Consider the following 27,383-nt stretch of genomic DNA (forward strand, 5'->3'; position numbering starts at 1 on the left):
ACAGGCTCAGGCGCTCTCTCGACCTCGCTCACACACATCTAGTGCAGAGGCATAGATTTCAGACGTGAATACTCACACTCACCCGAAGCATGCCTTGGAGGTGGGTTGGGAAATACACTTCTCTCAAACTCACAAACACACACACAAACAGACACACACACTCACACATGACTGATGTGGACTTGAAGGAATGGAATTTGTAGGGCAGGGACATCATCATTATCAGTATGTGCTTTCACACTGCTCCATTTAGAGAATACATCTTTAGATCACGGGCAACATCAATTTGTCCATGCACACACACACACACACACACACACACACACACACACACACACACACACACACACACACACACACACACACACCAGTAATGCACAGCATCCATTAACGAGTGGTGGCGTTCAGCCCTGCCAGGCAGCCATCTGAACCTGTTAACGGGCGACCTGGCACACTGACCCATTCCCCTCACACCCACTCCACTGGGGTCAGAGATAACGAGGGGGGGGGGGATGGGACCAGGTAGATAGAACAGGAAAGGAGAGAGGATAGAGAGCAAAAGAGAGGAGAGGAGTGAGAGGAGGAGAAGGGAAGAGCACAGGACAGAAGAAATAGAGGAGAAAGAGCAGAAGAGAGAAGAGAAGAGAAGAGAGGAGAAGAGAAGAGAAGAGCAGAGAAGAGAAGAGAAGAGAGGAGAAGAGAAGAGAAGAGAGGAGAGGTCCAATCAGCCCACACGTCAGGCCAGTGATAAGCCTGGGACAAAAGGCCCGGGGGAGGAGAGTAGGTGACTCTGAGCCCTGGAGCCCAGCCAAGCTAGATTAGACCGAGCTCAGCACACACTCGCACACGGCCGACCGGGAGGGGTGAGATGCAGGCCGACTGAGCCAACGCTACTGGACTGGGAGGAACGAGGGAGAGACGCAGGCTGACTGACCCAACTTAACTGGTTTGGACTGGGAGAAATGAAAGGGGGAGGGAGATAGGGAGTGAGAGAGGAAGAGAAAGAGAGAAAGGAAAAAGAGAGGATAGAGAGAGATAGAGACTGAGCCAACGCTACTGGTTAGGGACTGGGAGGAAGGAGGCTTAGCAGCACAGGCCTCCAGTCAGTCCAACAGGAAATAAAGCCATGCCTCTCATGAGCTGATGGAACAATGAAAGCAAAGCAACAGACAAAAGAGACAGGTAGGTCATATGAAGGAAGTTACTGAATGCTGCAAAAACTGTTGGAAGTCTACAGTGTAGCTTGTGCCACAGCCTGACTAAAAGAAAGATTCTCAATGCCTTCTCTTTCATGGTCACAACTCAGCCTGACATGTAATCTACAAAGCGCTGCAAATTGAAACCGACCCTGGGGGCAAAGGGGGGGGGCCTTCTCAGATCTCCCTCTTTTGCGTGATCAGCATGGGGCCTGGCTTATCTAATGAGTTGGGATCTGATTAACACTACACAGAGTTAGGAATATTAAAACGTTAAACCTCAGCTTCAACACACACACACACACACACACACACACACACACACACACACACACACACAAACACACACACAGCCTTTCAGCGAGACTTGAGATGGAACAGCACTGGAATGGAAAACTAACAACAACAAGAAAAAATATCTTTTCCTGAAAGGCAAGTGTATTGGCATGAGTGGGTTCCGGTTTCAGCAGTATGCAGTTGCTGGCTAGATTCCAGCAGGTCTGAAGCAGAGATACGCAAACCAGTGTGTGTGTGTGTGTGTGTGTGTGTGTGTGTGTGAGGGTGAGCGATTGAGCAAGTGAATGAGTGAGCTATGAGAGGGAGAACGCTTGACCTAGTGAGCGAGCAAATGTGTGAACTATGAGAGCAAGCAATGAGTGATGTGAGCGAGTGTGTGAGCTGTGAGCTGTGAGAGTGTGAGTGTGAGTGAGCATCCACGCTCACAGGAAGAATTCCAGGCAGCAGGATAAGCAGATGACTTTCGCTCCGCTCCCTTGGCAAACAGTGGATTTCCTGTTGGAGCTGATGGGGAAAACAGCAAAGTGACCGTGGACAGGGGTCGGTATGGGGGGGGGACCAGTGCAGACACAGATGGTAAAAACATCCCTCTTCCACCCTAACTTCCACACGATACACGGACTGGGTCAATGGAACCTCCTCTTCCAACTGCACCACTGTATGCGCATGTCCTCTGGGGCTTAGGGTTCAAAGGTCACCAGTCACAACTGACAACAACACCTTCAGCTCTCAGCCTCTCACGGTGGATCAGGAGAATAAGAACTTGGCTGGGAGTGAGTGTTTGTGTGTGATGGGGGGGGGGGGGGGGGGGGTTCTCAGTAAGAGCGAAAATCCCCCTTGGTGGGAGGTTGTCCAGGAAATGACATCAAGTGATTTCCTAGCAGGTCAATCTGGGAGGTTCCCGCAGGTGAGTGAAACCGGGCGTGCTGTAAAGTGGGTCACACTGGCACATGTAGCAGCAGCACAGCAGGCTTAGAGCAGCTCTGCAACAGGGTAACTCCCCACTGCGTCATACACACACACACACACACACACACACACACACACACACAGTTACATTGTTACCTCATCACAGCTGCCACAAAGCAGCCCCGCAACAGGGTTTCTCAACACTGTGTGATTGTGTGTGTGTGTGTGATTGTGTGTGTGTGTGTGTGTGTGTGTGTGTGTAGTCTGTCAGTTAGACAGTGTGTCAGTTTGATGACTTCATAGTCTTCTAAAAAAGGAAGAGATATGCCAGTATGAAAAAAATAAAATACTGGGAGTAATTTTCGGCTTTGGATGAACCTCCTCAGCGGAGTGCAACAATAGAAGCGGAATGCCTTCCGAGTTAGAGGAATGAAAGAGTCTAATTTTCCCCTCATCCTTATATTCTATTCTGTTCTTTTGTTTTTTTGGGGAAAACACTCAGGAGAGGCTTGCGGCAGGCAGGCAGGCAGGGAAGACACGGAGCCTAAACGACAGGAAATGGAGAAGAGGAGCCACTTCCTCCCCAGCGCCTCACTCAGTGACGGTTCCAACAGCATACTAACAATCCCTGCCAGGGCACAGGAAGCCCACTAAGAGATGGGGGAGGGAGGGTGCCGAATAAGGGGTCACTGTGAGTGTGTGTGTGTCTGAAAGAGAGATATAGACTGACAGAGAGAGAGAGAGAGAGAGAGAGAGAGAGAGAGAGAGAGAGAGAGAGAGAGAGAGAAAGGTCTGTTAGTGTGTGTAAGTGTGAGGCTGTGCGTGTGGGGAATATAAATGTTTCTGCAGAAAATGTATCAGCACCCAGGTAATATCATCAGCAGGAGAAGCCTAACATTTGAGTAAGAGAGGATGAGAGAGAGAGAGAGAGAGAGAGAGAGAGAGAGAGAGCGAGAGAGAGAGAGATTCACACAGATTCAAACCATATGGAGCCAGCCAGAACAAATCAAACGTACACAGAGAAATATGTAACGTTGTGATGATGTCAGCTGCCACCGCCACCATTCACTGAGCCTGAGACCAGAATCAGTTTACAGTGATTACAGTGTTACAGCGTCACAGCATCTCTGTCAATGTGGTTGTGATTACAGAACCCCCCCTGGATAGATAACTCACCACCTTCTTCTCTCCCTCTATTGCTTCGCATTACTCTTGTTCTTGTTCTTGTTTTACCAGTCTGTGTGTGATATCCGCTCACATATGCGAGTCTTCTACCCCAAATTGTGTTCATCCCCTAGCACATAGGCTAATGTTGCTCCTCTGCTGCAGTTTTGTTTGTTTTTTCCTTTAGGCCTCTCGTGTTTTTCTCTGAGAATGTGTGTCCCAAGGTAGCTGCCATGAACTTTCTCCGTATAATTGCATTACTGAACTGGCAGAGTAACCAAGTCTCCACACTGAGGACAATATACACCAGATTCCTGTTTCTCTCCAGTTCTCCCCATTTAACATGCAGTCCTTTTTCTCACACTCCAGCAGCCTCAGTAGCACACAGTCTGTCCATTAACCGACCATCTCCAGCAGGGCCTACAGGAGGAGGAATATCTGAGCTCCCTACTCAAGCCAGAGGGGGTTGAAGCCATAAGTGACCCTTCACACATCCTACGCACAAGGGGCCTCTTTAATACAGAGCAGACCCCCTCTCTATGCTATCTCCAGGCCCTTAGAATGCCGTCGCTGACATACCTCAACACACATGCACACCCACACACTCTCAAACAGATACGTACACACACACACACACACACACACACACACACACACACCCTGTAAAGTGGGTCAGCATCAGAAGAGAGCTTATGGAAACACACACTGATATGGACACACCAAACCTTCACTAGGGGCCTACTTTTCCACACATATCACAGCTACACCCTACCAACCCTTCACTAGGGGCCTACTTTTCCACACATATCACAGCTACACCCTACCAAACCTTCACTAGGGGCCTACTTTTCCACACATATCACAGCTACACCCTACCAACCCTTCACTAGGGGCCTACTTTTCCACACATATCACAGCTACACCCTACCAAACCTTCACTAGGGGCCTACTTTTCCACACATATCACAGCTACACCCTACCAACCTTTCACTAGAGGCCTACTTTTCCACACATAACACATCTAGCAAACTTGCTTTTGCAGTGCTTGCTTCAGTGTGCAGGCTGATCTCTTTATCTACTACGGATATGCGCTGTTCTTCAATGACATTAACTTCTGAACTAATTCATTAATATTGATTGATTGCGTTATAACACAGCAGTGCAGCCAGGTAAACACAGGAAAAAGGCACATCAGAAACACACTGTGTGCACAGTATCCACTGCATGAATGCCGGTCCTGTTATTCGACCATTAAACCATAACAAGGTAGTGACTTCACCACGTCAGTGTTGATACGGCGTTTACTGCTGACAAAGGTAGTTCTTGATTTCAGTACACAAGGACCCATGCACTGTCTCCACACAACGATGACTTACACCCGCCCTGTCTTACAGAGGACTTACTGACAACTCCAGGATTGGCCGTCTGGCGTACGGACTTGTGCTTGCGTACACACTGAGTCACAGTTGTTTGCAGGGCGATGGCCATTTAGTGTAATAGAAATGGACACTTCTGTTGGAGAAGGTCATCACAGAGCACAGGACAACACCTTGCCAAAGTCCCCAGATCTGAGCCTGTTTGTATGACGTGAGCAGCTGGCAGACCTACAGTAGACAGATGAGAATGGAAACACCTATCTGCATGTTCCTTCATGTTCCCTAGTTTCTCTTGATCAGCCCTATAAGGACCTATTTAACATCATGCTGGCTGGTATTGTGACAGAACTCAGTTAGAAACTGAACAAGTGAGCCCAGAATGCCTAGGCACATCTCCCAGAGCATGCTGGGACATGCAGCTAATTCTCGGGAGGCCAATCTGGACGACATCTGCAGCGTGTCCTGAGACTGGGTGGATACAGGAGTGAGAGATAGAGAGATACAGAGAGGGAAGGATGAGAGACAGAGAGAGAGAAAGATATAGAGAGAGAGCAGATATTGATACGGATAAGAATACATTTCTTGCTTTTCAAGAGTATTCATCCCTCTCAGCCCTCGTAAAACCCCTCTCGCAGTGTGAAAATAAGACACTGTCTCTTTGCAACGACTAGTGTTTTTGTTTTGTTTGTTTTTTTTTGTCAGGAATTTGTCGAGCAGCATCCTTCTCCCTGTCTGCATCAGCAAGGTGCGAGTGTGTGTGTGTGTGTGTGTGTGTGTGTGTGTGTGTGTGTGTGTGTGTGTGGCTGGATGAGGGGAAGCAGATATGTGTGCAGCGGGTGACACCTGTGAGTTATGGAGATACATGTTTTACTCCCCTGAGGACCGAACATTGAACCTCAGATTCCTCGGTTACCGCGACAACCAAACCCCCAGGGAATCTATCAGCGGGGGGGGGGGTATAATCGAGCCTTCCCAGGGCTCCCGTTCCCACAAAACTGGAACAAATTGGTCAGATCGTTCTTCCACCAGCAAAACAAAGACGTACAGTTCCCCTCGTCTGATTTTCAGAGTCAAATACACCAAGTTAGAAACAACGCAGATCTGAAGAGACAGCTCTGAAATGCTTCCTAAGAGAAACAGAGATGATAAAAAGCGACTGAAGTTATCTGTGTGGATATCTATGTGGCATAACAGGGCATGGTTTGTTACAGCATATAACGCACGGCTGTGAAGGGTTGTTATGTGATCTATGATGGCCTCAGTTTCTCATGGGGATCTGCAGTAATGCTGTGCAGTTCCAGTAACTCCCATAACACTCTTCATATTATGACAACTGCGTCAAACAGGAAGGAATGGGAGGGAGGAAACTCGACAGAAAGTAAAACAACAACTCATCATACTGTAACATTTTTGCTAGTATCAGTTCAACATTCAGATGAACATCCATACACTGTTGGTAAGTGCTCATAGTGTTTTCAGTTCCTGGAGAAGTGAGCGTGTTTGGTGTCCATTATTTACTCATGTAGATAGTAACCTAGGGTTACTGACAAAATGCTTATGATTAAGATAAACATCACCCTGTGTTTCAAAAATTCTGCAAAACATGTGAAAGTTTTTTTGTACTAAATGCAAAACATGTGAAAGCATCTTTTCATGACCTCACTTTCAGTGCCAATGAACTCGCTCCAGATGAGCCATTGTGTATAAAACTTTGAAACGCCTTCTCTGGTAGGTGCTATGATGAAGTTAGGGCTTATCATATTAAGACATGTGAACGTGGATAGTGACAGTGTGACTGCTGTTGGGTATAGTGTTATCTTGTTAGACAGAACTCAGCAACAATCTGATGGCACAGCTGAGCTGAAGGAATGTTCAGAATGCCAAGTCTTCTGCAGTGAGGGTTATTTTTCTAAAGTTCTAACATTTTTAAAGGCCTACTGGCCAAAGCCAGATATAATCTTCGAAAACCTACGGGCGTCTAGAAACCTGTGTTTACTCACGGACGACTCAAGGGGAATCCTTAAGCAGTGTTGGGAAAGTTACTTTGAATTAATTGAATCTCTGTTGAAAGAACCTACAACAGCAGTGTTTTGTCTGCATATTAAATCACTACCAAAAACTAAAAAAAAAAATCGCCCAAATAAACAATAACTCTATAATAACGTTTTAAATTATTATTTACATTACCAACACCTATCACAAAAGAGGAGTTACGTGCCTTTATGTAGAGGCTGCATTTAGAAGTCTGGACCCATGACTGGCCTTAAACATGCTGGCTGTATACTGTATTGGCCTACAACATTATGAACTGATTATCCTCAACACAAACTTGAGAGGTTTTTATTTTGGCTATTATACCCTGATGGAGAAATAGAAAGGATGCAGGCTGACCTCTTAAGTCTTTAATTCAGACTTGAAAGAAGAGAAAGAGCAGTCACAGAGAGATTGAATAAGAACAGTTTGGGGTTTGGTGATCAGGTGATCAGGTGGAAAGACTGGTGTGTGAGACAGCAAGTGGGTTATTGCAAGAAGACCTGAGAGAGAGAGAGAGAGAGAGAGAGAGTATGGGGTCAGGAGTTCACTGAGGTAGAGGGGAGCCGGATTATGCAGAATTTTCAGGTGAAAAGCAGGATTTTGAACCGTATACGTTATACCTTTGAACCTGTGTAGCTGAGAGAGGATGGAGGTGATGTAAGCAGAAGGTTAGTATGAGTGAGATCTCTGCGGAGCTCTGATACTGTAGCGCCTGTATGCAAGAGTTTACGGGGAGGCCAACGAAGAGGGAGTTTCAATAATAATCAGTGCGAGACTAAATGAAGGCATGGACCAAGTTTATGCATCATTACTAGATGGAAACGGGTGAAGGGACTTGATATGTAGATCAAAATTAAGGGTATGGTTCAAATAGTACACCAAGATTTCTGACAACAGGTCTAGGCTTAACAAGTACACCATCAATACTAACAGCCAACCAGTCAAACCCAAAAGCCCAAAAACTGAACCCTGAGGGACACTACACGCAACCGAGGCCTTGTATGGACCTACTGTGAGAAAGTTGACCATAAAATGGCAACCGCATTTCCAGACAACCATCGTTCAGAGCAGTGTCATTTCACTTATTATGATGACTTCGTAATCAGCTTATTTTTTGGTGAACTAAACCCAAGTCATACACCCATTGTGCATTGTCCCGAAGCACTTCCAAAATCACCCCAATCTTTCCGCCTGACTCAGGACTGCATCTGAATCTGATCCTATTTGGATCTGGTCTGTAGCTGTTCCCCATTGACCAGCTGTTACCAAGGATGGCTCTCTCTTTCCCTAAGCAATAGAGGCAACAGTAACCATGGTGATCCCTACCTTGGAAACCACCTCTTCTGCATTCATTCATGCATACATTTACGTATATATGAATTCATATGTGAGATTTACATGTTTGACAGATGTAATGTTATGTCTTCTAAATATGATAGTTTTTGACTGTGAGGCATTTAGTCTTTCATGAATATAAAACACTATGCAGAGTCCTGAACTATATCCTACTGAATGATTGGTCCTGTTTCTTTCAAACAAAACTGACAATTGTGTGTTATTGGTCCACATTGGACAAGCCTTGTTTTAGGATAAACCACCTTGTGGCCAGCACGGACCTTTAAGGATAAACACAGACCTGTTGCACAGGCTCAGCTGTGAACCACAGTGGCCAGAAATGACTACATGGAGGATTTGAAGGCCAGTGAAGGACAAGCATAGAACTACACTGAGTGGCATGGAAAACATCAGAACACTGTCCACACTGCTATCCACATGACTGCCCATAGTCACTGCCCTTAACATTTCATAGTTACAGCTGATTTTGTTTATATTACAGGACCTGCAGGCCAGTCATGGGTTTAAGCACATATCACAACTGACTGAGGAGTAAACAATTACTACAGTTAACATGAGTTGATGAAATAATTATAAGGTCGTTGTTCAAAATGTTTTTTTGTTTTGTTTTTAGTTTTGCTTCAAGTGTGAACACAGAGAAAAGGTCAGTTAAGCGGAACAAAACATATTTTTTCGCAATCTGGCGAAAACTCTTCACGGTCATTCATTACCTTACAATCTTAACGTGCTGTAAGGTCACTGAGTTTTCGTTACAGTATCTCCTGACCAGTTTCCACAGGTTAATGGGAGTCGGCTTCTGGCCCACCCGGTCTAGTGATAAGGCCTCTCAGCTCTGCATCAGAGAACAGAGACCATGCAGAGAACAACTCACAGGGGAAGTAGTTAACACCCTGACAAGGACATAATGAGAAACCCATGGTAGAGATGAGGAAGAGAAGCTAGTAGAAGTTACACTAATACTGATAATAATAAGAACTTTATTTACAGGGCACTTTTACACGATCAGCAAAATGTACTGTACAAAGAGTAAAACCAAAGGCTGCAAACAATTAGTCTAAGATTAGTACGCCACTAACAAGTACAACATACTATGATATGGACTACAGTACTACTGTAAAGTAGGAGTGCACAGGTGGGATCTATATCCATTTCGTTGAGTGAAAAGACAACAACTAGGAAGCAATCACGATAGCATGTTCCATCGTTTCGATCGATCATCAACACACAAATATAAGTCTACCTATGGAAAAAGAAAACAAAGCCAGCGAAAAAAATCTGATCATGCTGATGTTGTGTGAGATTTATGAGGGTCGCAAAACCCATTGGATACGTCGTGAAGTGTAACTTGTGGCGCACAAAGCGCCCGGCAGCTTTGTACACAAACTGATGTGATCAGTCAGACTGATAACACAGAAAGATCCTGAATAAATTATGGCCTTCATACAGGAAAGGCCTATAGTCTACTACATGCTGCCTGAAACTCATGCAGTATGTATAGCCTGCCTATGTCGCATGCAATAATCAGTTTGAAGAGGATCAAGAAAAGCCCAACGGACGGAGTTATTTTGGAATCTTCACTTTTATCTCATGACACTCGATGAGAATGGTGCCCCCCCCCCCCCCCCACCACATTCAAAACACTCGATCATAAAAGATATCACGAGAGAAAAACATGTTGGCTTGACACAAATATGAATATACAGGTAGTCCGAATGTAGACTTATCTCAAGAGCTTGTAAAAGGATCAAATATTTACAAACTCCTGTAAGTTAGAACACGAGACCTAGGATAGGCTTCCCTCAGTCGACTTCGAATAGGTTCTTCCAGAGATTTAAGCTGCAGACTACAATAAAATAGCTCTACTAATGTTTAACAACGAGCTGTCAACATGCAGTAGAGGATTTATCCACTGTTGCATTGAAAGCTACAAATGCAACGTATAACAATAATCGTTGTAGACGCTACATGACACCACCTCTTTTGTGCCACATCCCTGTTAGTGCCCGCCTCTCAAACACGTTCAGCTCTCCATTGGGTCAAAAGATCTAGTAAAGCGGTGTCTTTCCAAAATTCGAAAACACAATGGTCTTCTGAAATGTCATTCAAGTGACGTTGTCCGTAATCAGCGAAATATGTCTCAGAAGAATTAACATAACTGTCAGTATCGTTAATTTCCCATTATACTTCGCAAGAGCATATCAATAACTCTGAAACACGTTGCACGTATAATGAATGGAAAGTTTTGTTGAGCCTTACCAAACAAGCACTTTGACGTCTCCCCTTTCTTTGATGCTATCTTGACGAGGGCATTAATGGTGTGTTCCAAGTCATAGAGCTGCCGAGTTTCTCAACCACCAACCTCTGCAACTAAACCCCACCCTCCGGACGTACAAGAATGAAGAAATCTAACAGGATGTGATGTCATAGCCACCGGCCTTTTGCCTGTGAGTTCTCACGATCACAAAACTGTGTCAGGATAGTGGTGCTGGACGTTGTGAATAGTCCGGTCCGTTCCATATGATTCATTTTGGATCAAGAGGGCACTGAATAGTCCAAGATAAATACAAACGTTTGTCACGAAATATGGCTGTATGAAAAACGTATGCGCAGTTCTACTCAACAGAATTGCATATCCATATCCAGTTAATAAATGTTAGGGTTAGGTGTTTGTAAATAGGCCTGTTCGCCTATTATATCAAGCTTTGGTTAGTAGCCTATTCATTCGTCCTATCCTAAGCTAATGCCTTTTGTAGGTGTCTTCCTGTGTGACCGTAATACTAAATCGTACAAAAAAATGTTCACTCAGAGAGTGGATGTTGCCGCCCTCTTGTGTTAAAAAATCAGTAGTGACTACCAGTAGGCCTGGGGTTTATAACGGTCCAATATCCAACCATCCATTCATTCATCCATGTATCCAGTCGGGACAGGGGTGTGCTAATCCACCATGCACCCTTCCTACGGCTTCCGCTCACTAGGTGGGCTGTGATCAAAATGAAATATCACCTGACGCCCCCCAAAAATGACAACACAATTAGACCTGACATACATCAAAGAGAGTGTGTCTGCCTCATGAGTAGATTCTGTGACTCTGGACTAGGCCTCAAACATAGATTATCACACAAAACACATTTGTTTACAAATATATTGTAAGTGAAGTGTGCTATCACAACCTGTCCCATTCAGTGCCTTCTATCAAGGTCTACTTTGTAGAAGTTTATCGTCTTTGTGTGATGTCTGAGACAAAATATATTTGTCAATAGTCCATTTAGGTACTCAGTTATGTTAGGTTTGCCAACTCTGCTTATGCTGGAAAAAAAATCCACTGATGTTATTGCACTATTTGTCACTGATGTTATTGCTCTGTTTCTCACTGATGTTTTTGCCTTTATGGCTCACTGGTGTTATTGGTCTATTTCTCACTGTTGTTATTACTTTTCTCACTGTTGTTATTATTTCTCACTCTTATTATTGCTCTGTTTCTTACTGATGATTTTGCTCTGTTTCTCACTGTTGTTTTTACTCTAGTTTAACCTCTACCAAGGAGGACATCTTTTCATTACCTTTTGTTTGTCTGTCAGCAGGATTTCACAAAAACTGCCAGGCTGAATTTCATGAAACGTGGTGGATGGTTTGAGCATTGGCCAATGAAGAACCTGATCATTTTTTGAGCTGGTGTTCTTTTTTCACTTTTTTTAACATTGTAAGATAAGGAGCATTGGCCTTGGCAGAGGTCTGCACTTCTCGAGTGTCCTTCTAGTTTATCAAATATTTCTATGTGAGTTTGGACAGACCTAGGTGTCTGCAAAATAAGTACATTTCAACATATTAAACTTAAACATTCCCTCTATTATGATGTTAATTGTCACATGATGAACAAAATTCCTTTTAACACTAGTTGGCTCCTGTTTCAATTCTACCAATCCACTAACATGAAGAAATAAGAAGTTGCCATAATGCGTGATGACGCATGGCCAAAGTTCAGAGTTGCAATCCGTCTTGACAGCCTTTCATCATTCTCTATTCCGTTTTTAAAGAGCTCATATAAAGAATATACCCTCTGACGACACTAGTCACATGGACTACAATATGGCTTGGTGACACATTTTAAGTATGTCACCTCAGCTTTTATCAGCCCCAATACAAGCACTATTTACTTTACGTTGGAATGTAATGTGACCCTTCACACAGTGTTTTTCCAGGTGTATATCTGGTATGATGATTTCAGGGCAACGATTACCTATTCTTCAGCATCATCCATATCTCATTATGAGAATAAAAAACTAAAACATCTGCAAAAAAAATGTTGCATTTAAGAATAACTCATAATTCATAATGTTCATACCTCTATGATTCATATAATATGTAGGCTATTTATTGTGATTCATCTTTTCAGGGCAGCCTTCAAACAACTACATTTTGAATTTGAAAGCTTTATGTTCCTTTTTAATTATTTGTCTCAATGACCCATCGACTCATTCCTTCCAAAGATCCTTTGTAAAAATACTTAAAGTGGGAGACGTTCGGCACTCTCTTTCGTCCCCGTCCCCGTCCCCTATCACTTGAGGATAGTGTGGAGAGGACATGTTTTTCTGATTATAAATTCCGAGGAAAGAGTACGCCCCTCCCTCTAGCCAACTTCCACAATACTTGAGCCGCTTTCAGTGGCCAGTTTCTTCACGAGGAGCGCATCAGAGCAGATGATCAACAAAGTAAGTGAAACCGTTACGGTTTATTTTATAGAAAAAAATATATCAACTAAGTTGCCACCTTGTTATGATACAGAAAAGTCCAAGGAAATTACGTATATATTACGTTATTTTGCATATGAGAAACGGGAGGAATCGTGTCTAAATGTGGCCCGTTTCTTGTCGTCAGACCACTAGTTGTAGTCTGACTGAGATGTGGTTTCATGAAATAGGCTACATACACTTTACACCTCTGAGGCAATGCAAAAGTAACATTTAAAGTCAGGTTGGATATGGGTTTAGGAGGTACGGCGATTGTTTCTATATAGTTTCCATATTTTAACAAAATTAGCTCCCGATCTTGTTCCCGTTGGGCTACACATATGTGTCTGCCAACATTATCAGAAAAAGATAGGCCAATTGTGTATTCAAAGGTAAGTTTACACGTTTTCGTTTGGCATTGGTTTCTTTCTCTCGATATGCTTGCGTTAATCTTGGTGGTGTATTTGAGGGCAGCAACCTACGATATCAGTCCTTCAATTAAACTTTTCGAAAACTTCTCTGAGTCAGCGTGAGCAACATGTCATGGTAAATCTGTGAAAATGTCTCGTTCGGATTATGCAATCATATAGGCTACGGTTATCCTCACATGCGTCTCAATTACTCTAGCCTCGCGCAAGAAGAAGCCATGCCATTAAAAGGCATTGTCGGTGTATATGTTATCCATACATGTGTCTTGTCTGAAATTAGGTTATCAAATGCAACCTCTGCAATTCTTGGTGCAGTTGACCATTGTCATTCATATTGCAAATGTATGTCCAAGTCAAAGATCTGTCTGACAAGCCTACATATTTATCCGTGTGAAAGGGACAGCTCACTGAACAACGGCATGTTTTCATGATTTGTTTGAACTTGTCAGCCCCACCTTTGTAAACTGATTTGTTTCTGAAGGTTTTTTGGGAGACATGTTGGGTGCTTACATTTGACATCTTTTCATGTTATAATGTCGGTAGTTGGGGTTCTGTGAACTGTTAGAAGTGATTTGTATTATTTGTTTGACTTTGAAACGATTTCCTCGATTTTGAAAAAGAACTTGAGTATTGTAATGTTTCCTTCCTGTCTCAGCTTGTGGTCGAAAACCTCATGCACTGAAAACTTGCAGATGTTGTGGGTTTCTTCTTGTTTGTTTGTTTGTTTGTTTTGGTTTCCTAAGAGTGCTGAAATATTTAGATTATCATGAAAATGAAGCCATATTGTGAGAGATCTACATACATTATGGCTTGTAAGATCATGGTGGTTATACAGCCTACTCAAAACAACAATGATCACTTGAAAGTAATCTCACAAAGAGAAGAAAAAAATCTACAAAGCGTACACTGTCATATTTATGAAAACGAACATATGTTGAAGTGAATGGCCTCTCAAATGCTGTATCTAGCACATGGCCTACAGGTTCTGAATCAGACAGAGGTGTGTAACACAGAATGAATGGCTGATGGTAAACAAACAACAATCTTTTCAATGTTTTTCTTATGGCCATAGGGTAGAGTTTTCAAAGCAAAACTGGCATGCACTTGCTGTTCCTGGGTGGAACTGGTGGTGAGATTAGCCTTGTTATCGTGTTTGGTTAGTCTCTGTGACGGAGTAGATACTCACCAAATTGAAAGAGCACTCTTCCCTGCCGTGCCATACACACCCATCATGGCAAAATCGTTTAGCTGTACGCTCACTGGTCAGCTCCCTTGTCTGTAAAAAATGCCGGGAGGGAAACACAAATAGCAACATGGCTGCTAAATATGTCCCAGTTGACATAGGAGTTGAAGAAGGTGTCAGGTGATGGGGTGAGTCGTCCATGGCAACAGTACACACTGTTGTGGCAGCCTCTTGAAATCTCCAGTCTGGAGTGTTCAGCTCATTCTAGATGCTCTCTATGGCTATGGTAGTGTAACATGTTGGCATGAGTGCATAGGCTATTGTGGTTGGCATGAGTGCATAGGCTATTGTGGTTGGCATGAGTGCATAGGCTATGGTGGTGTAACATGTTGGCATGAGTGCATAGGCTATTGTGGTTGGCATGAGTGCATGGGCTATTGTGGTTGGCATGAATGCATAGGCTATGGTAGTGTAACATGTTGGCATTTGCATGACTGCCAACTGTGTTGCTTAGTGTGGCTTCAAGGCATTTTGGGATTGATACAGGTACTCTATTGCTTGGACATGGACACTGGTATGCATGTCTTCCAGTGCATGAGTACGCTTGATATCTGTCCTCAGTGCCATGCGAACTGATAGACTGTGTGTTTGAGAGCATCATCCCTGAGGACAGAGGTTCTCTTCATTTTGACGAATCCCTTCCCTCCCCATGGAGATGTGACATCACAAAGTGACTTGTTTGTTGTCGCCAGGAAACCCGGCCAATACGGCTCAGTTTACATGGCTGCACCCAGCACTGAGCAAACGCCAGAAAGCCCGCTTGGAACTAAAAGTGCTCAAGAGTACCTTTGCGCTTGTTTTGGAAGTGTAAAGACATTTCTTAGCATTGATTGGGTCAATGTCTGCTTCACCAGTAGGCAATCATAATCTTCTCTAAAAATAAATTGTCAGGTTTCCCTGGGTGTAGCTGTAACGGATATACTATGTTAATCAACCGGGTCAAACTATTTTCTGTGAAACTGAGTTGGACTTACCTTACCCGGGCTAGTGTGGACGGGGCCTGAGTCTTGTTCACTGGACATTCTAGAGCTTTGGGATCTTAGGCGTTCCATTGTATTGCTGCTTAGAATTGTTCCAGTAGTCTACATCAAGTTCAAAAGTAATCACCAACAGCAGCTTCCCACCAGTGATAAAGTTAACCAAGTAAGTAGCTGATCTATATATATAACAGGCTGTAAACTATACATTTCTTTGGAATACCATACCTGGCATGCTGTTATATCAAAACTAGAACACTGCATTTTTGCGAAATAATTAAACAATTGTAAATAAAGCTAGCTGTCTGTTAAAGCACATATGAAGGCTTGTTAGGTTTGTGTGTGAATTTATGGTCTATCTGAGTGTATGGAAATCCAGCAGCATTATGTGCCTCTAAAATCACTTAGTGGCTTTGATTGTGGACAAAGATTGGCAATGGCCTCTAAACCTGTAAATCAGTGACAGACACCTATTGCCAGAGATGGAAAAGTATCCTGTAAACTTTTCCATAAACCTATGTCTGCTGCCAGCTTATCTTTCCTAGTGTCCTCCCATGTCTCTGGCATAGCAGATGTGCTTTTACCAAGCGCAGTGCTAGCTGACTTCCCTTCTTTTAAGGCAAAAGAAATAGCAGTTTTTCCTCTTTAGCTAAGAATCTTGCGTGGGCATCCATGACTGCATGAAGGAATGTGTTAATAAGACCGGTTATGTGATAACAGTGCTAATATGACATTGGTTTTCACCTCTTCGGAAGCATATGAGGATATTTATTTATTATTTATTTAAACCATTGTGTCTCTTCCATTCCATTCCAGTCTACACGTCCATGTCATTCATCTTATTATTTCCATAACTCAATATAATGAAGACTCACGCTTGCACATGTTGGTCCTAGGCAACACTATTATTAATGAAGCTTTATGTTGGCAAGTCGGGGATTCTACAGTGGGTAGGGCAGCCGCATTCGCTGAGGTTGTGATCAATCTGCCTGGCTTTACATTATTCTTTACTCATGTTTTCACTCCAGAGGGGTTGTGATGTCAAATAGGGCAAACGGGCTGCAGAGCACTTTCGAGCTCGACATTGTCCACGTTGTATAACATAGAGCAGCGTCTCCACCGTGTCTTTGGGGACGTTACAATATGATATATATGGAGAGTTTTAAGACTACTGAGACACAAGAGAAAAAGGGGAGGCCGGTAAGGGGTTAGGCTACTTCAAAGTGAGGACACTTAGAAGTCTCCTCGCTGTCGTTGAAAGCAGACAAAATCTCTGTTGTTTCATGCTGTAGCAATGGAGCATTTGTTGACAGCTTCATGCATGTACTGAGACCATAGAAGCATTCACTCATGTCAATACAGGACTCAGGAAAACAGGGAAATCGGGAAAATTACTCGTAACCAGCTACATAGCACACAGACTCAAATGGGTAACAGAATTATGCAAATCTTAAAAACAGGTTAGAAAAACACAAGCGCATTATAAATTGTAACATTCACCACAGAACTTTACATTTATATTTCCACTTACACATCACACACACAGCATTATGAGGTGGACAGTCTGTGCACATAATGGGCTTATGACCAAGAAACACATAGTAGACCTATTTATTTGATCGATGTTTATTGTTTATTTCAAAATGCTTTTAAAATCTGTGGATGCTATCCGTCATTAGGTTAAGTGCTAATGTTACAGCCGGTTTGTGGGACCACAACATAAAAGAATGGAGACGGACGACCAATCTAGATTTCTAAATGAAGAAGAGATGTATTAACGTTATAAGACATAAGGGGGAAAAAAGGGTTTGATGTATGGATGTGTGTTAATGGTTTGTGGGTGGACAGGAGAGGCGTGTAAATGTGTTTGTGCATCAACACAAAGAAGAGTGAAGAAAATGAGAGGAGCTAAGAGAGAGAAAGATCCACAGGTGTCCATGGGTGTTCTTATCTCTCACACTTCCCCAGGTATGGGTAATTCATTATCAATCATCCTCCCCAACTGCTGCCAGCAGCCTATGCATGGCAACTACAGCGTCTGCAGGGGGTCGTAACAGTCAGCAAGTTAGCTACTCTCACGTCACGTCAAAACAAAGAGCGGCAAATGCAAGATGACGACCTTAAGCCTGCAATACAAGCAGAGGAGGCAGATAACATCTCCTTCGCCAAAACAGATCAGGCGGCTAATCAGAAATATAAAATATAGAATGTGATTTATCTTCAATAAAAGCACTGAGAACACTGGGTCAGTGTTCTTATCGCTCCAACTCCCCCAACCTGGCAGCCTTGGGAGCTGGAGCTGAGGCTCACAGCGCTTGTCAGAGAAAGGAATGTGATTAGATAGAAACTGTCCTCTCCCCCTCGCTGTCTGTTCCCTTACTGTAAAGCCGCATAATGTCAAAGAGGGACTACTGGATTACTGATCCGCAGCTAAATATGACCTCCTCATAGATATTTGTAAATTGTTGGTTAAGAGTCTAGCTTAAAAAAAAAAAAAAAAAGCATAAAGGAAGGTGGAACCTTCGAGAACACAATGAGCAAGTTATTTGAAGAAAACATCATATACATTATTTTGCATATGTGCAAATTCTGCACGTGATCAGGACTAGTTGGAGCGGTGTCATTATGTAAAAAGAGCTGGGAGTAGAAGCGGCGCCAAAAACGTGTGGAATACACAAGAACAGAAAAATAAGACCGTAAGAAGAAGAACAGTACTGTGATTGTGTGTCAGCAATCACAAAAACTAAAGAAAATTAGCCAGAAGTGTGTAGCCTTTGCAGCGGAGAACAGCTACATTTATTATAAATCGCAAAATGCCCTTGAGGAAAACGAAAAAGCATTATGCATTCAAACTATTCTTAGGCTGACACAGTACACACATTATGCAAACTATTTAGTACATTTAACAGACTAAATGTAGCACATTGGTATCAACTTCTGAGCTCATTATGATACATAACCTGTATGATAATGCTGTTGTTATTACTTGTTACATTTTTTTCATTCAGCTTCATCTTGTTGTTTTTTTATTCATCTTCATCTTATTGTTTTTCATTCAACTTCATCATATTGTTTTCCATGACCATCATGTAGTAGACAGATGCAGGGACTTCATCACTCTTCTCTGTTCCCGCCAGGCTGCCCCACTATGGCTCAGAGAAGCAGTCCCTCTCTTTGGACCCCCCTGCCTCAGGACTCTCCAGCCCCCTGCAACCGCTTCAGGCTAGCCTGCTGCTCCCACAAGGGGGACGTCTACCTCCTTGGCGGCCGCGAGAACATGACGCTCAGAGACTTCTGGAAGTACAGCGTGGGTGAGGAGTCAGGGTCTTCCTGCTTTTTGCTCAAACATTGTAGTTACGTGGACTGGAAAAGTTAAATTCACATAAAACTATTTTGTGAGTGTGTGTGTGTGTATGTGTGCCTGTGTGTGTGTGTGTTCATGTGTGTGTGTGTGTGTGTGTGTGTGTGTGTGTGTGTGTGTGTGTGTGTGTATGTATGTATGTGTGCTTGTGGGTTTGTGCAGTTTTATATGTTGATGTCTGTGTATAAACATGCCTGTGTGTGTGTGTGTGTGTGTGTGTGTGTGTGTGTGTATGTGTGTATGTGTGTGTGTGTGTGTGTACCTGTACCTCTGTGTGTGTGTGCGTGTATGTGAGTGTGAGTGTGTGTGTGTGTGTGTGTGTGCGTGTGCGTGTGTGTGTGCGTGTGCGTGTGCGTGTGCGTGTGTGTGTGCGTGTGTGTCCGGTGTGTGTGCATGTGCGTGTGTGTGTGTGTGTGGTATAGTGTGTAATGAATGGACAGAACTCGACTGCAGCAGTGAGTGGGCCCCTGAAGAACTGGAGGGACACACCATGGTGTCACATCAGGTCAGGTGATGTGAATGATGGCCATGACACATCCAGCCATGACTCTGGGTTAGATCAGTAACAGCAGACAATAGACTAGAGTAAAGCCACTGTAATTAACTTTAGGAATATTAACTATAGTAACTATTGGCATAGCAACTTGCATAAGTATATCATAAGTATATCATATTATAAAATAAGATCAGCCCAGTCTGTATCTTACAGGTGGTTGTTTTAAAAGCACATAGGGTGATTTTTCTCTGTAAGCAATGGAGCATTTAAAGATACATGTTTTTGATCTTCATTCAGTAACACGGCTTCTGTTCACATGGTGATTGATGATTGTAGGGGATTCTGTATGCTTTTGGGGGACTCACAGACTCTGCCTACAATGACTGGAAAATACCTCTGTGGCAGTTTGACACAGGTGAGTACAAGGGTGTGCAATATACATAAACATACTAGACATGACAGTGGGGCAAAACTCACAGTGACCTTGGTGGTAGTTCTTTGCGCAAATAGAAATATGTGAATTAGAAGCACAAAACACGTAGCTAATGACAGCGGCCATTCATTTTTCGCAGCGAGGAATATAAAGAAATATCAGACCAGCGAACCCTGGGGTGGTCTATTGAAATCCACTGAACTTTTTAGAACATTCTGAAGAGCCATGTAAAAAAAACCTTAGACGTGACAGTGGGGGGGAATTCACAGTGACCTTGCCCTGTTTATAGACTTGCTGTTAAAGCACCGTAACAATGTTGTAAACTCTACATCCTTGGGCTACTTATCACATTTGGCCATGTGTAAAAAACAAAACAAAAAAAAAAACAGTGTAAAAATCCTTGACTGTGCATAAATGCATATTGTGTTATGTGTATTGGTAGGCCCGTTTGGAAGAAAGAGTTTTGAAATGTTAAATAAGTTTAAGTTATTCTCACAGGCTAATCTGTTGACATGAGTGAGAGTGTGGTTGGCGAAGGATACCCTCACGGCTGTGATTTGCACAGGTAATCCACAGGTAATCACAGCTGAGAGAGCACCCTTCACCAGCCCCACCCTTATGGCTTTGGAAGTTTGTTCCAGGATATCCTCACTCATAGAATGCCTCAAGTCAATAATCCAACTAGACTGATGTATAGTTAACTTAATAGTTATCATTTAAAATAATATGTTAAAATAAATGCGGCTTGATGAATCTGTGAATCCATATGTTTTTTTTTTAGTATTCACCATGTCTCAGCTTTTGCATGGCTGACCTGAACTGAACATGTAGCCCATTGGGCCCAGAGGAAACAAGTGAAGTGATACGAGTGTGTGTGTGTGTGTGTGTGTGTGTGTGTGTGTGTGTGTGTGTGTGTGTGTGTGTGTGTGTGTGTGTGTGTGTGTGTGTATGTGTGTGCGTGCGTGCGTGAGTGTGTGTTTCGTGTGTGTGTGTGTGTGTGTGTGTGTGTGTGTGTGTGTGTGTGTGTGTGTGTGTGTGTGTGTGTGTGTGTGTGTGTGTGTGTGTTCTGTTTCCAGAGAAAGAGAAGTGGAGGTATTCCCAAGGCCAGACTGGACAGGTGAGACATTCCAGAGTAATTATGGGGGAGATTTATAAAACCCCCTAATCACACTCTTAAACACATACACACACACACACACACGCGCACACACACTTTTGTTTGGTCTGTAAATCGATATGTTTTGTTTTCATGGCGTCTTTCCCCGTCACTTAATGTATGGTCATTTTCACCTCCTTACATTTTCACCATTTCATTTCACGCTTATGTCTTTTCCCTGTTTAAAGTAAGCGTGCTAATCGCTCACACTCACACTTTCATGACACCCTCAAAGATGTCAGCTGCTGTTTCATTTAAACATTCCACTTCCCCTGCTCACCTCCTATTTGCAATAGTACACATATGACTGCACACATGTGGTTGTGATTGCAAACATAAGATTGCACACATGTGATTGTGATTGCACACATATGAGTACAACTTATTAAAGAGACATTGAATCAGAGATCCTGCCTTATACATGTCATCATAGTGAGCGTGAGATTGTGTGTGTCTTCCTGTATGCAGCCAGTTCCAGTGAACAGGAAGGGGCACACCACAGTGGTCTTGGGCTCGGCCATGTACATCTATGGGGGATACATCGGCATGAGGGGGGCCTCGCAGGAGTTCTGGAAATATGACTTTGGTAAGATTAATCTCCTTGAATAAACTAGATGTGTAAGGACAGTGTTAGAAGTTTAGTAATGGCTTTGCACCCCCCGTGTGAAATGTAGGGTTAGGATATGAGCAGTGGTTATGTAAGTGCAATGGGGTGGAGACGTGAAGATTGTTATCGAGTTCCCTATTAGTGTGATATCCCTCATTTGTCTCCTCTCTCTCTCTCTCTCTCTCTCTCTCTCTCGCTGTCTCTCTCTCTGTGTGTGTGTGTGTGTCTCTGTATTTGTGTGTGTGTATGTGTGTATTTGTGTGATTTTGTGTGTCTGTATTTGTGTGTGTGTGTGTGTATGTCTGTGTATTGGTGTGTGTGTGTGTGTGTGTGTCTGTGTGTATGTGTGTGTGTGTGTGTGAATTTGTGTGTGTGTGTGTGTGTGTGTGTGTGTGTGTGATTTTGTGTGTCTGTGTATTGGTGTCTGTGTGTGTGTGTGTGTGTGTTTGTGTTTGTGTGTGTCGTGTCAGACACCGGCGTGTGGGCCCTGTTGAGTGGTGTCCAGGCAGAGCAGGGTCCCGGGCCCAGGTACGGCCACGCTGCCACGGCCCACCAGCAGGGCATGTACTTGTACGGGGGCCTGAGCGGACTCAGGGAGCAGAGAGACCTCTGGAGATGGAGCCAGGCCAACCACACGTGGAGCTACATCAAAACATAGTGAGTCCAGTGTGTGAGTGTGTGTGTGTGTGTGGTCTTAGTGTGTGAGTGTGTGGGTGTGTGGGTATGAGTGTGTGTGTGTGTGTGTGTGTGTGTGTGTGTGTGTGTGTGCTTGTGAGTGTGAGTGTGTGTGGTCTGTGTGTGTTGGTGTTAATGTGTGTGTGTATGTGGTCTGTGTGCGTGTGTGTGTGTGAGTGCGTGGGTGTGATGATGTAAATACAGCACCCTTTGACTGTTAAAACCAATGTCAGCACACTTATTTTTTGCATCATTCTGCATTTCATTCAACCTTTGTGAGCATCTACATGCATATGTACCCAGTGGCGGTTCTCCAAGGAATTATGCCCCGGGCCAGAACGCGTCCGAGGCTAACGGGATTTCGCTAACCCTTGCTAGTCTAGTGGTGTCAAAAGGAAATCTATGCTCTAACCAGCTAGTTATCGACCTGTTCATTATTAAGATTATACTAGTACTCTGTATGCTGTTCAATTGCACAAATCCTTCAATAGAACATTTGAATAACACACTTAAGAGAATCAATGCACACATCATGTACATTAATGTTAGCTAACCAGCTCTCTGCAAGTTATGTTGTGAAAGCATTCAACATGCATTATAGTTAGTTGAGTCAGGTAATAGTGGCTAACGGGATTTCGCTAAGATTGCTAGTTTAGTGGTGTCCAAAGGAAATCTATGGTTTAACCAGCTAGCTATCGACCTGTTCATTATTAAGATTATACTAGTAAGTACTATGCTGTTACATTCTGTTAGTTGTGGCTAGCGGGATTTCGCTTACACTTTAGCCTAGTGTCAGATGAATGAACATGTTCATACCCTATGGTCAAATCTAACGCTGGCTAGCAAACAATTCTGTTGGTGCTCAACATTAGCTGAATTTTGGTTAAGTTACACTTGACTGAAAACACATTTTTACCTTGTCTACTCGAGCATTCTTCAATAGTTATCTCGATAATGTAATAGACTACTCTGTAAAAGATGTATTCAATTTCCCTCAGGATAAATAAAGTATCTATCTATCTATCTTTCTAGCTATACTCTGCTCACTTCTACCTTCACCAGTTGGATAAATTGATGCAGTCAGAGGTCTCCTTCCACCAATTAACCTTGCCCTTGGTGACCACATAATCGTTCTGTATTACCTATTTCTTTTAGCCCTTTCACACAATTCAGAAGAAGAAAAAAAACGTGCATGAATTATAGGCCTGCAATTATAATGTTATGAATGTGCGTTATTTGGAAAAAAAGTTGATGTGTGACTGACTTTAGCACACTAATTGCATTAGAGTTTTGCTCTATACAGTGGATCCCCCGTTCCCTCGTCAGTTCCATTGCCCAGATGATGATTATTTTTTTTTTTTTTAAGTGCTCGTGCCGCCCCCCACGTGTCATGAAAAAGTGCCCGGTTCGCCTGTGCCTAAAACTGCCCCTGTATGTACCTCAGTAGTTCATTGTGACTGGATTTACCTGGACTGTGGGGTCCAACATATGAACACTCATGATACAAGTTATTGTTCTAAATTCCATGATGCCCAGTTTGTTTGATGGTGCTAAAATGTGTCGAATACCTATGTATTCTATAGGATGTTTAAATCCTTGTACAGCAGTGAGCCGCGTGGTTTTGCTTTAGCTGTCCTTGCTTCTCGTTTTTTACGTAGGGGTACACGTGAAAACGAGTAACCTCCTCATGAACGTCAAGCAGAATCGTATGTTAAAATACCGTAATAGTCATTTGATATGACTCACTACGGACATATTGTCCAGAGAGGCAGCCAGAACTAGCTCACGTCATTTGTCAGTGCAGTGGCAGAATGTAAATTACCTCTAATCTGTGCAGCAGAGTTTGCACCCTCAAGATCAATGGAAAAATGCAAAGCAGCAAAGATAAGGAAATATACCATTGCCTGCTCTCCTGTCGACTCTCACAGTGTGCCCCCAGTCTCCAGTGTGTTTGTGTGTGTGTGTGTGTGTGGTGTGTGTTTGTGTGTGTGTGTGTGTGTGTGTGTGTATGTGTGTGTGTGTGCGTGTGTGTGTGTGTGTGTGTGTGTTTGTGTGTGTGTGTGTGTGTGTGTGTGTGTGTGTGTGTGTGTGTGTGTGTGTGTGTGTGTGTGTGTGTGTTTGTGTGTGTGTGTGTGTGTGTGTGTGTGGTGTGTGTGTGTGTGTGTGTGTGTGTGTGTGTGTGTGTGTGTGTGTGTGTGTGGTGTGTGTTTGTGTGTGTTTGTGTGTGTGTGTGTGTGTGTGGAGCGCAAGTAAACTCCCTTTTCTGCTAGGCTTGATGATTGAGGTCAAGTTCAGTTTTCTGTTCTTATCAGGACCAGCCGTGTGCATAAACTTCCAGTGTAAAGGAGAAAAGGTTGTGGGTTGAAGTGCCGTAATATTATAAGGATAAATCAGGGGAGATAAATAAACTCTGAAGAACGTTTTTGTCTGTCTGTAAATGATCATTGGGGTTATTCAAAGAAGCCTGCTACTCAGGCTAGCAAAGAAAAAAACATTCTTTAAAAAGATAAACACAAACTCTTTTCCAACCCAACTAAAAGTTTATCTTTAAATCTGAACTCAAAGAACCTTTTTCCTTCCGCTCAGACTGATCTTAGGTCAAGAAGTTTGGGTGCCTAAGGTGACCAGGATTCGTATCCCATTTTATTCCCTTACACTACTCTGGGTTTATAATCCCAAAGTGGTTATCCCCACCCCTAGCCCCCATTTTATTCCCTTACCCTAATCTGGGTTCCCCTAATACCCACCCTGCAACCCCCAACACTCCTACACCTTACCCTGGATTATGATAGCCTGTGGTAGGCCAGTCAATAGCATGAGGAATTGTACCTCTTTTCCTGTGCATAACTTAAACAGGCAAAGTCTAACCTCACCCCAGGACATCATTGTGTAACCTTTCCTGTTTTTGTTGTTCTTGTCCCCCTCTTGTGCGACACAGTTCCGGACCACCCAAACTGGTGGGCCACTCGATGGTGCTCTACCAGAACAGCCTGCTCCTCTTCGGGGGATGTGAGTCGCACAACTGCCCTCTGAATGAACTTTGGAAGCTTGACCTGACCTCACACCGCTGGGAGAAAGTGGCCGCTATCAAGGGCTCCAACCCGCCCGGCAAATTCCACCACTGCGCCGTGGGGCTGGGCCGGGGATTCCAGCCCTCCGGCACGGGGCCCATCGACAGTCCGACAGGTAGCCCCACCATCAGTAAGTTCCGGCCCTTCAGAAACAAGCTGTCGCCAGCGCCCCATCAGTTGCTAGAGGGCGCCATCGAGCTGCAGACACTCCAGCCGGAGAAGAGAGGGCTGAGGGACGAGGAGGAGGAGGACCCGAAGGAGGACAGGGAGAGGAGGACCTGCCTCGTGTTCGAGAACCAGGACGCCTTCCGGAAGACCTGGGACTTCGAGGACGTGTCGGACTGCTCGGAGGAGAGCATAGAGCAGCACTTGCCCGAGGCTCTTCTGGTGATAGGGGGGAAACCACTAATGGGACAGGCCTCTCTCTCCGTCTGGCAGATGACCCTTTGATACAGAGAGACAACCGGAGGTCATTCCTCACAGATTGATTTATTAACATTAAGATATATATATTTTTTAAATAAAGTTTATCATTTTCTCTGTGAGAAAAATCAGAATTAAATGACCCTGCTTGACTGGATGTTTATGATGCACTGAAAAAAAAGCGTGGCCAGTGTTGTGTGGCCCCATAGGAAACTGGGGGACTTGGCACCGGTCTCAGGTTTACAGTATTTCTCAGACTGCGTAAATATAATAAATTAATCTCTCCAATGCACAGTTTATATGTCTGCTCTTAGACACCCCTGTTTTAAAGATGAGATAGGCAGCATTGTCTTTAAGGAAACCAATAAGACGCCACGATGTAACCAATGTTTTTGACCAGGAACAGCAATCATAATTCAATTCATTTGGATTGTCCCCTATAGACTATCTACAAATGGTAATGGGAATTGTTCAACAATTACAAAAGACATGAATTTCAACAAACCATCTGTAAAGTCTCTGTAGACGGACTATCCAAATAAAGTGCTTTTTAATTGATTTTTTTATTCCAATGAATATATATTGGATGTTACAAGTTAACAGAAGGGTTTTTTTTTTATTGAAAAGAACAAAGAACAAGTCCCACAAATAAAGTGACTCGGAGAAGCAGCTCTTCCCTGAGGCTCTCCTTGAATCCAACTGCTACAGCCGCACCTGCCTGCTGCTCCCACAAGGGGGTGTTTACCTGCTGTGCGGACACAACAGGAGCACATCTCCTACTCTACTGCTAATGCAGAATACACATAATTCATTGAAACCTTCATATATATACTCCAGCTGTTCCAAAAATCCTGCGCACTATGTGGGTGAGAGTGTGTGTGTGTGTGTGTGTGTGTTTGCACTTGTTGACCCTGCTGCTTATTCCAGCTGTAACTCTGCTTGTTTACATCCAATGACAGTTCCATGCTTCATGTAATGGTCAATTTCAGCTTTTCATTGGGATGCACTGTGAAAGGATGTCTGTATCTGAATTTGAATGTCTGTATTTCGAGATGAAATCTTCATCCAGCAAAAGAATGACTGTTTATGCTTGCGGGTTACTCCTCATATTGTTGCTATTATCATTTTATCGCCCAAATTGTGTCATTCAGTCACAATAAAATGTTTTTTTTTTTTTTAAACACATAATGTCAGTTATCAGTATTAACCTATCACAGTTGTAAATTAGTTGCAATGCGTAAACTCACTGAATCAATCTGTTTTTATTTGTTTTTCGATCTTTAACCAGCTGCACATTTTGAAACATACATACAAGGAAAGTACCAGGAAGAAGGGTTGGCTTGTTTTTTTTTAAATAAAGATGTGAAATACCTGCCAAAATGTGAAATAATTTGAAGGATGAATGGATGAAATGGAAGTTTTACTCCTCAATGCACTGCATAGGAGGTCACCTG

At 43.4% G+C, this 27,383-nt stretch overlaps 2 protein-coding genes across 2 annotated transcripts in view; one reads left to right on the forward strand and one right to left on the reverse strand.

The window, feature by feature from the left end:
• ralba (v-ral simian leukemia viral oncogene homolog Ba (ras related)) overlaps positions 1–10,708 on the reverse strand; it is a 22,872-nt gene extending 12,164 nt beyond the window's left edge. Inside the window, exon 1 of the mRNA XM_080838436.1 lies at positions 10,589–10,708. The gene's annotated coding sequence lies outside the window, so the exon portion shown is untranslated. The remainder of the gene's footprint in view (positions 1–10,588) is intronic.
• A 2,283-nt stretch (positions 10,709–12,991) lies between these two features.
• Positions 12,992–27,256, forward strand: klhdc3l (kelch domain containing 3-like). The gene is made up of 8 exons (XM_080839577.1): positions 12,992–13,041; positions 18,845–19,018; positions 19,491–19,573; positions 19,901–19,979; positions 21,074–21,114; positions 21,622–21,739; positions 22,231–22,417; positions 25,374–27,256. Exons 2-8 carry the CDS (start codon positions 18,856–18,858, stop codon positions 25,954–25,956), a joined length of 1,254 nt encoding a protein of 417 aa, XP_080695703.1. The 5' UTR covers positions 12,992–13,041; positions 18,845–18,855; the 3' UTR covers positions 25,957–27,256.
• Positions 27,257–27,383: the final 127 nt, after the last annotated feature.

Source organism: Sprattus sprattus (genome assembly GCF_963457725.1).
Source record: "Sprattus sprattus genome assembly, chromosome: 5".
Classification (NCBI taxonomy): Eukaryota; Metazoa; Chordata; class Actinopteri; order Clupeiformes; family Clupeidae; genus Sprattus; species Sprattus sprattus.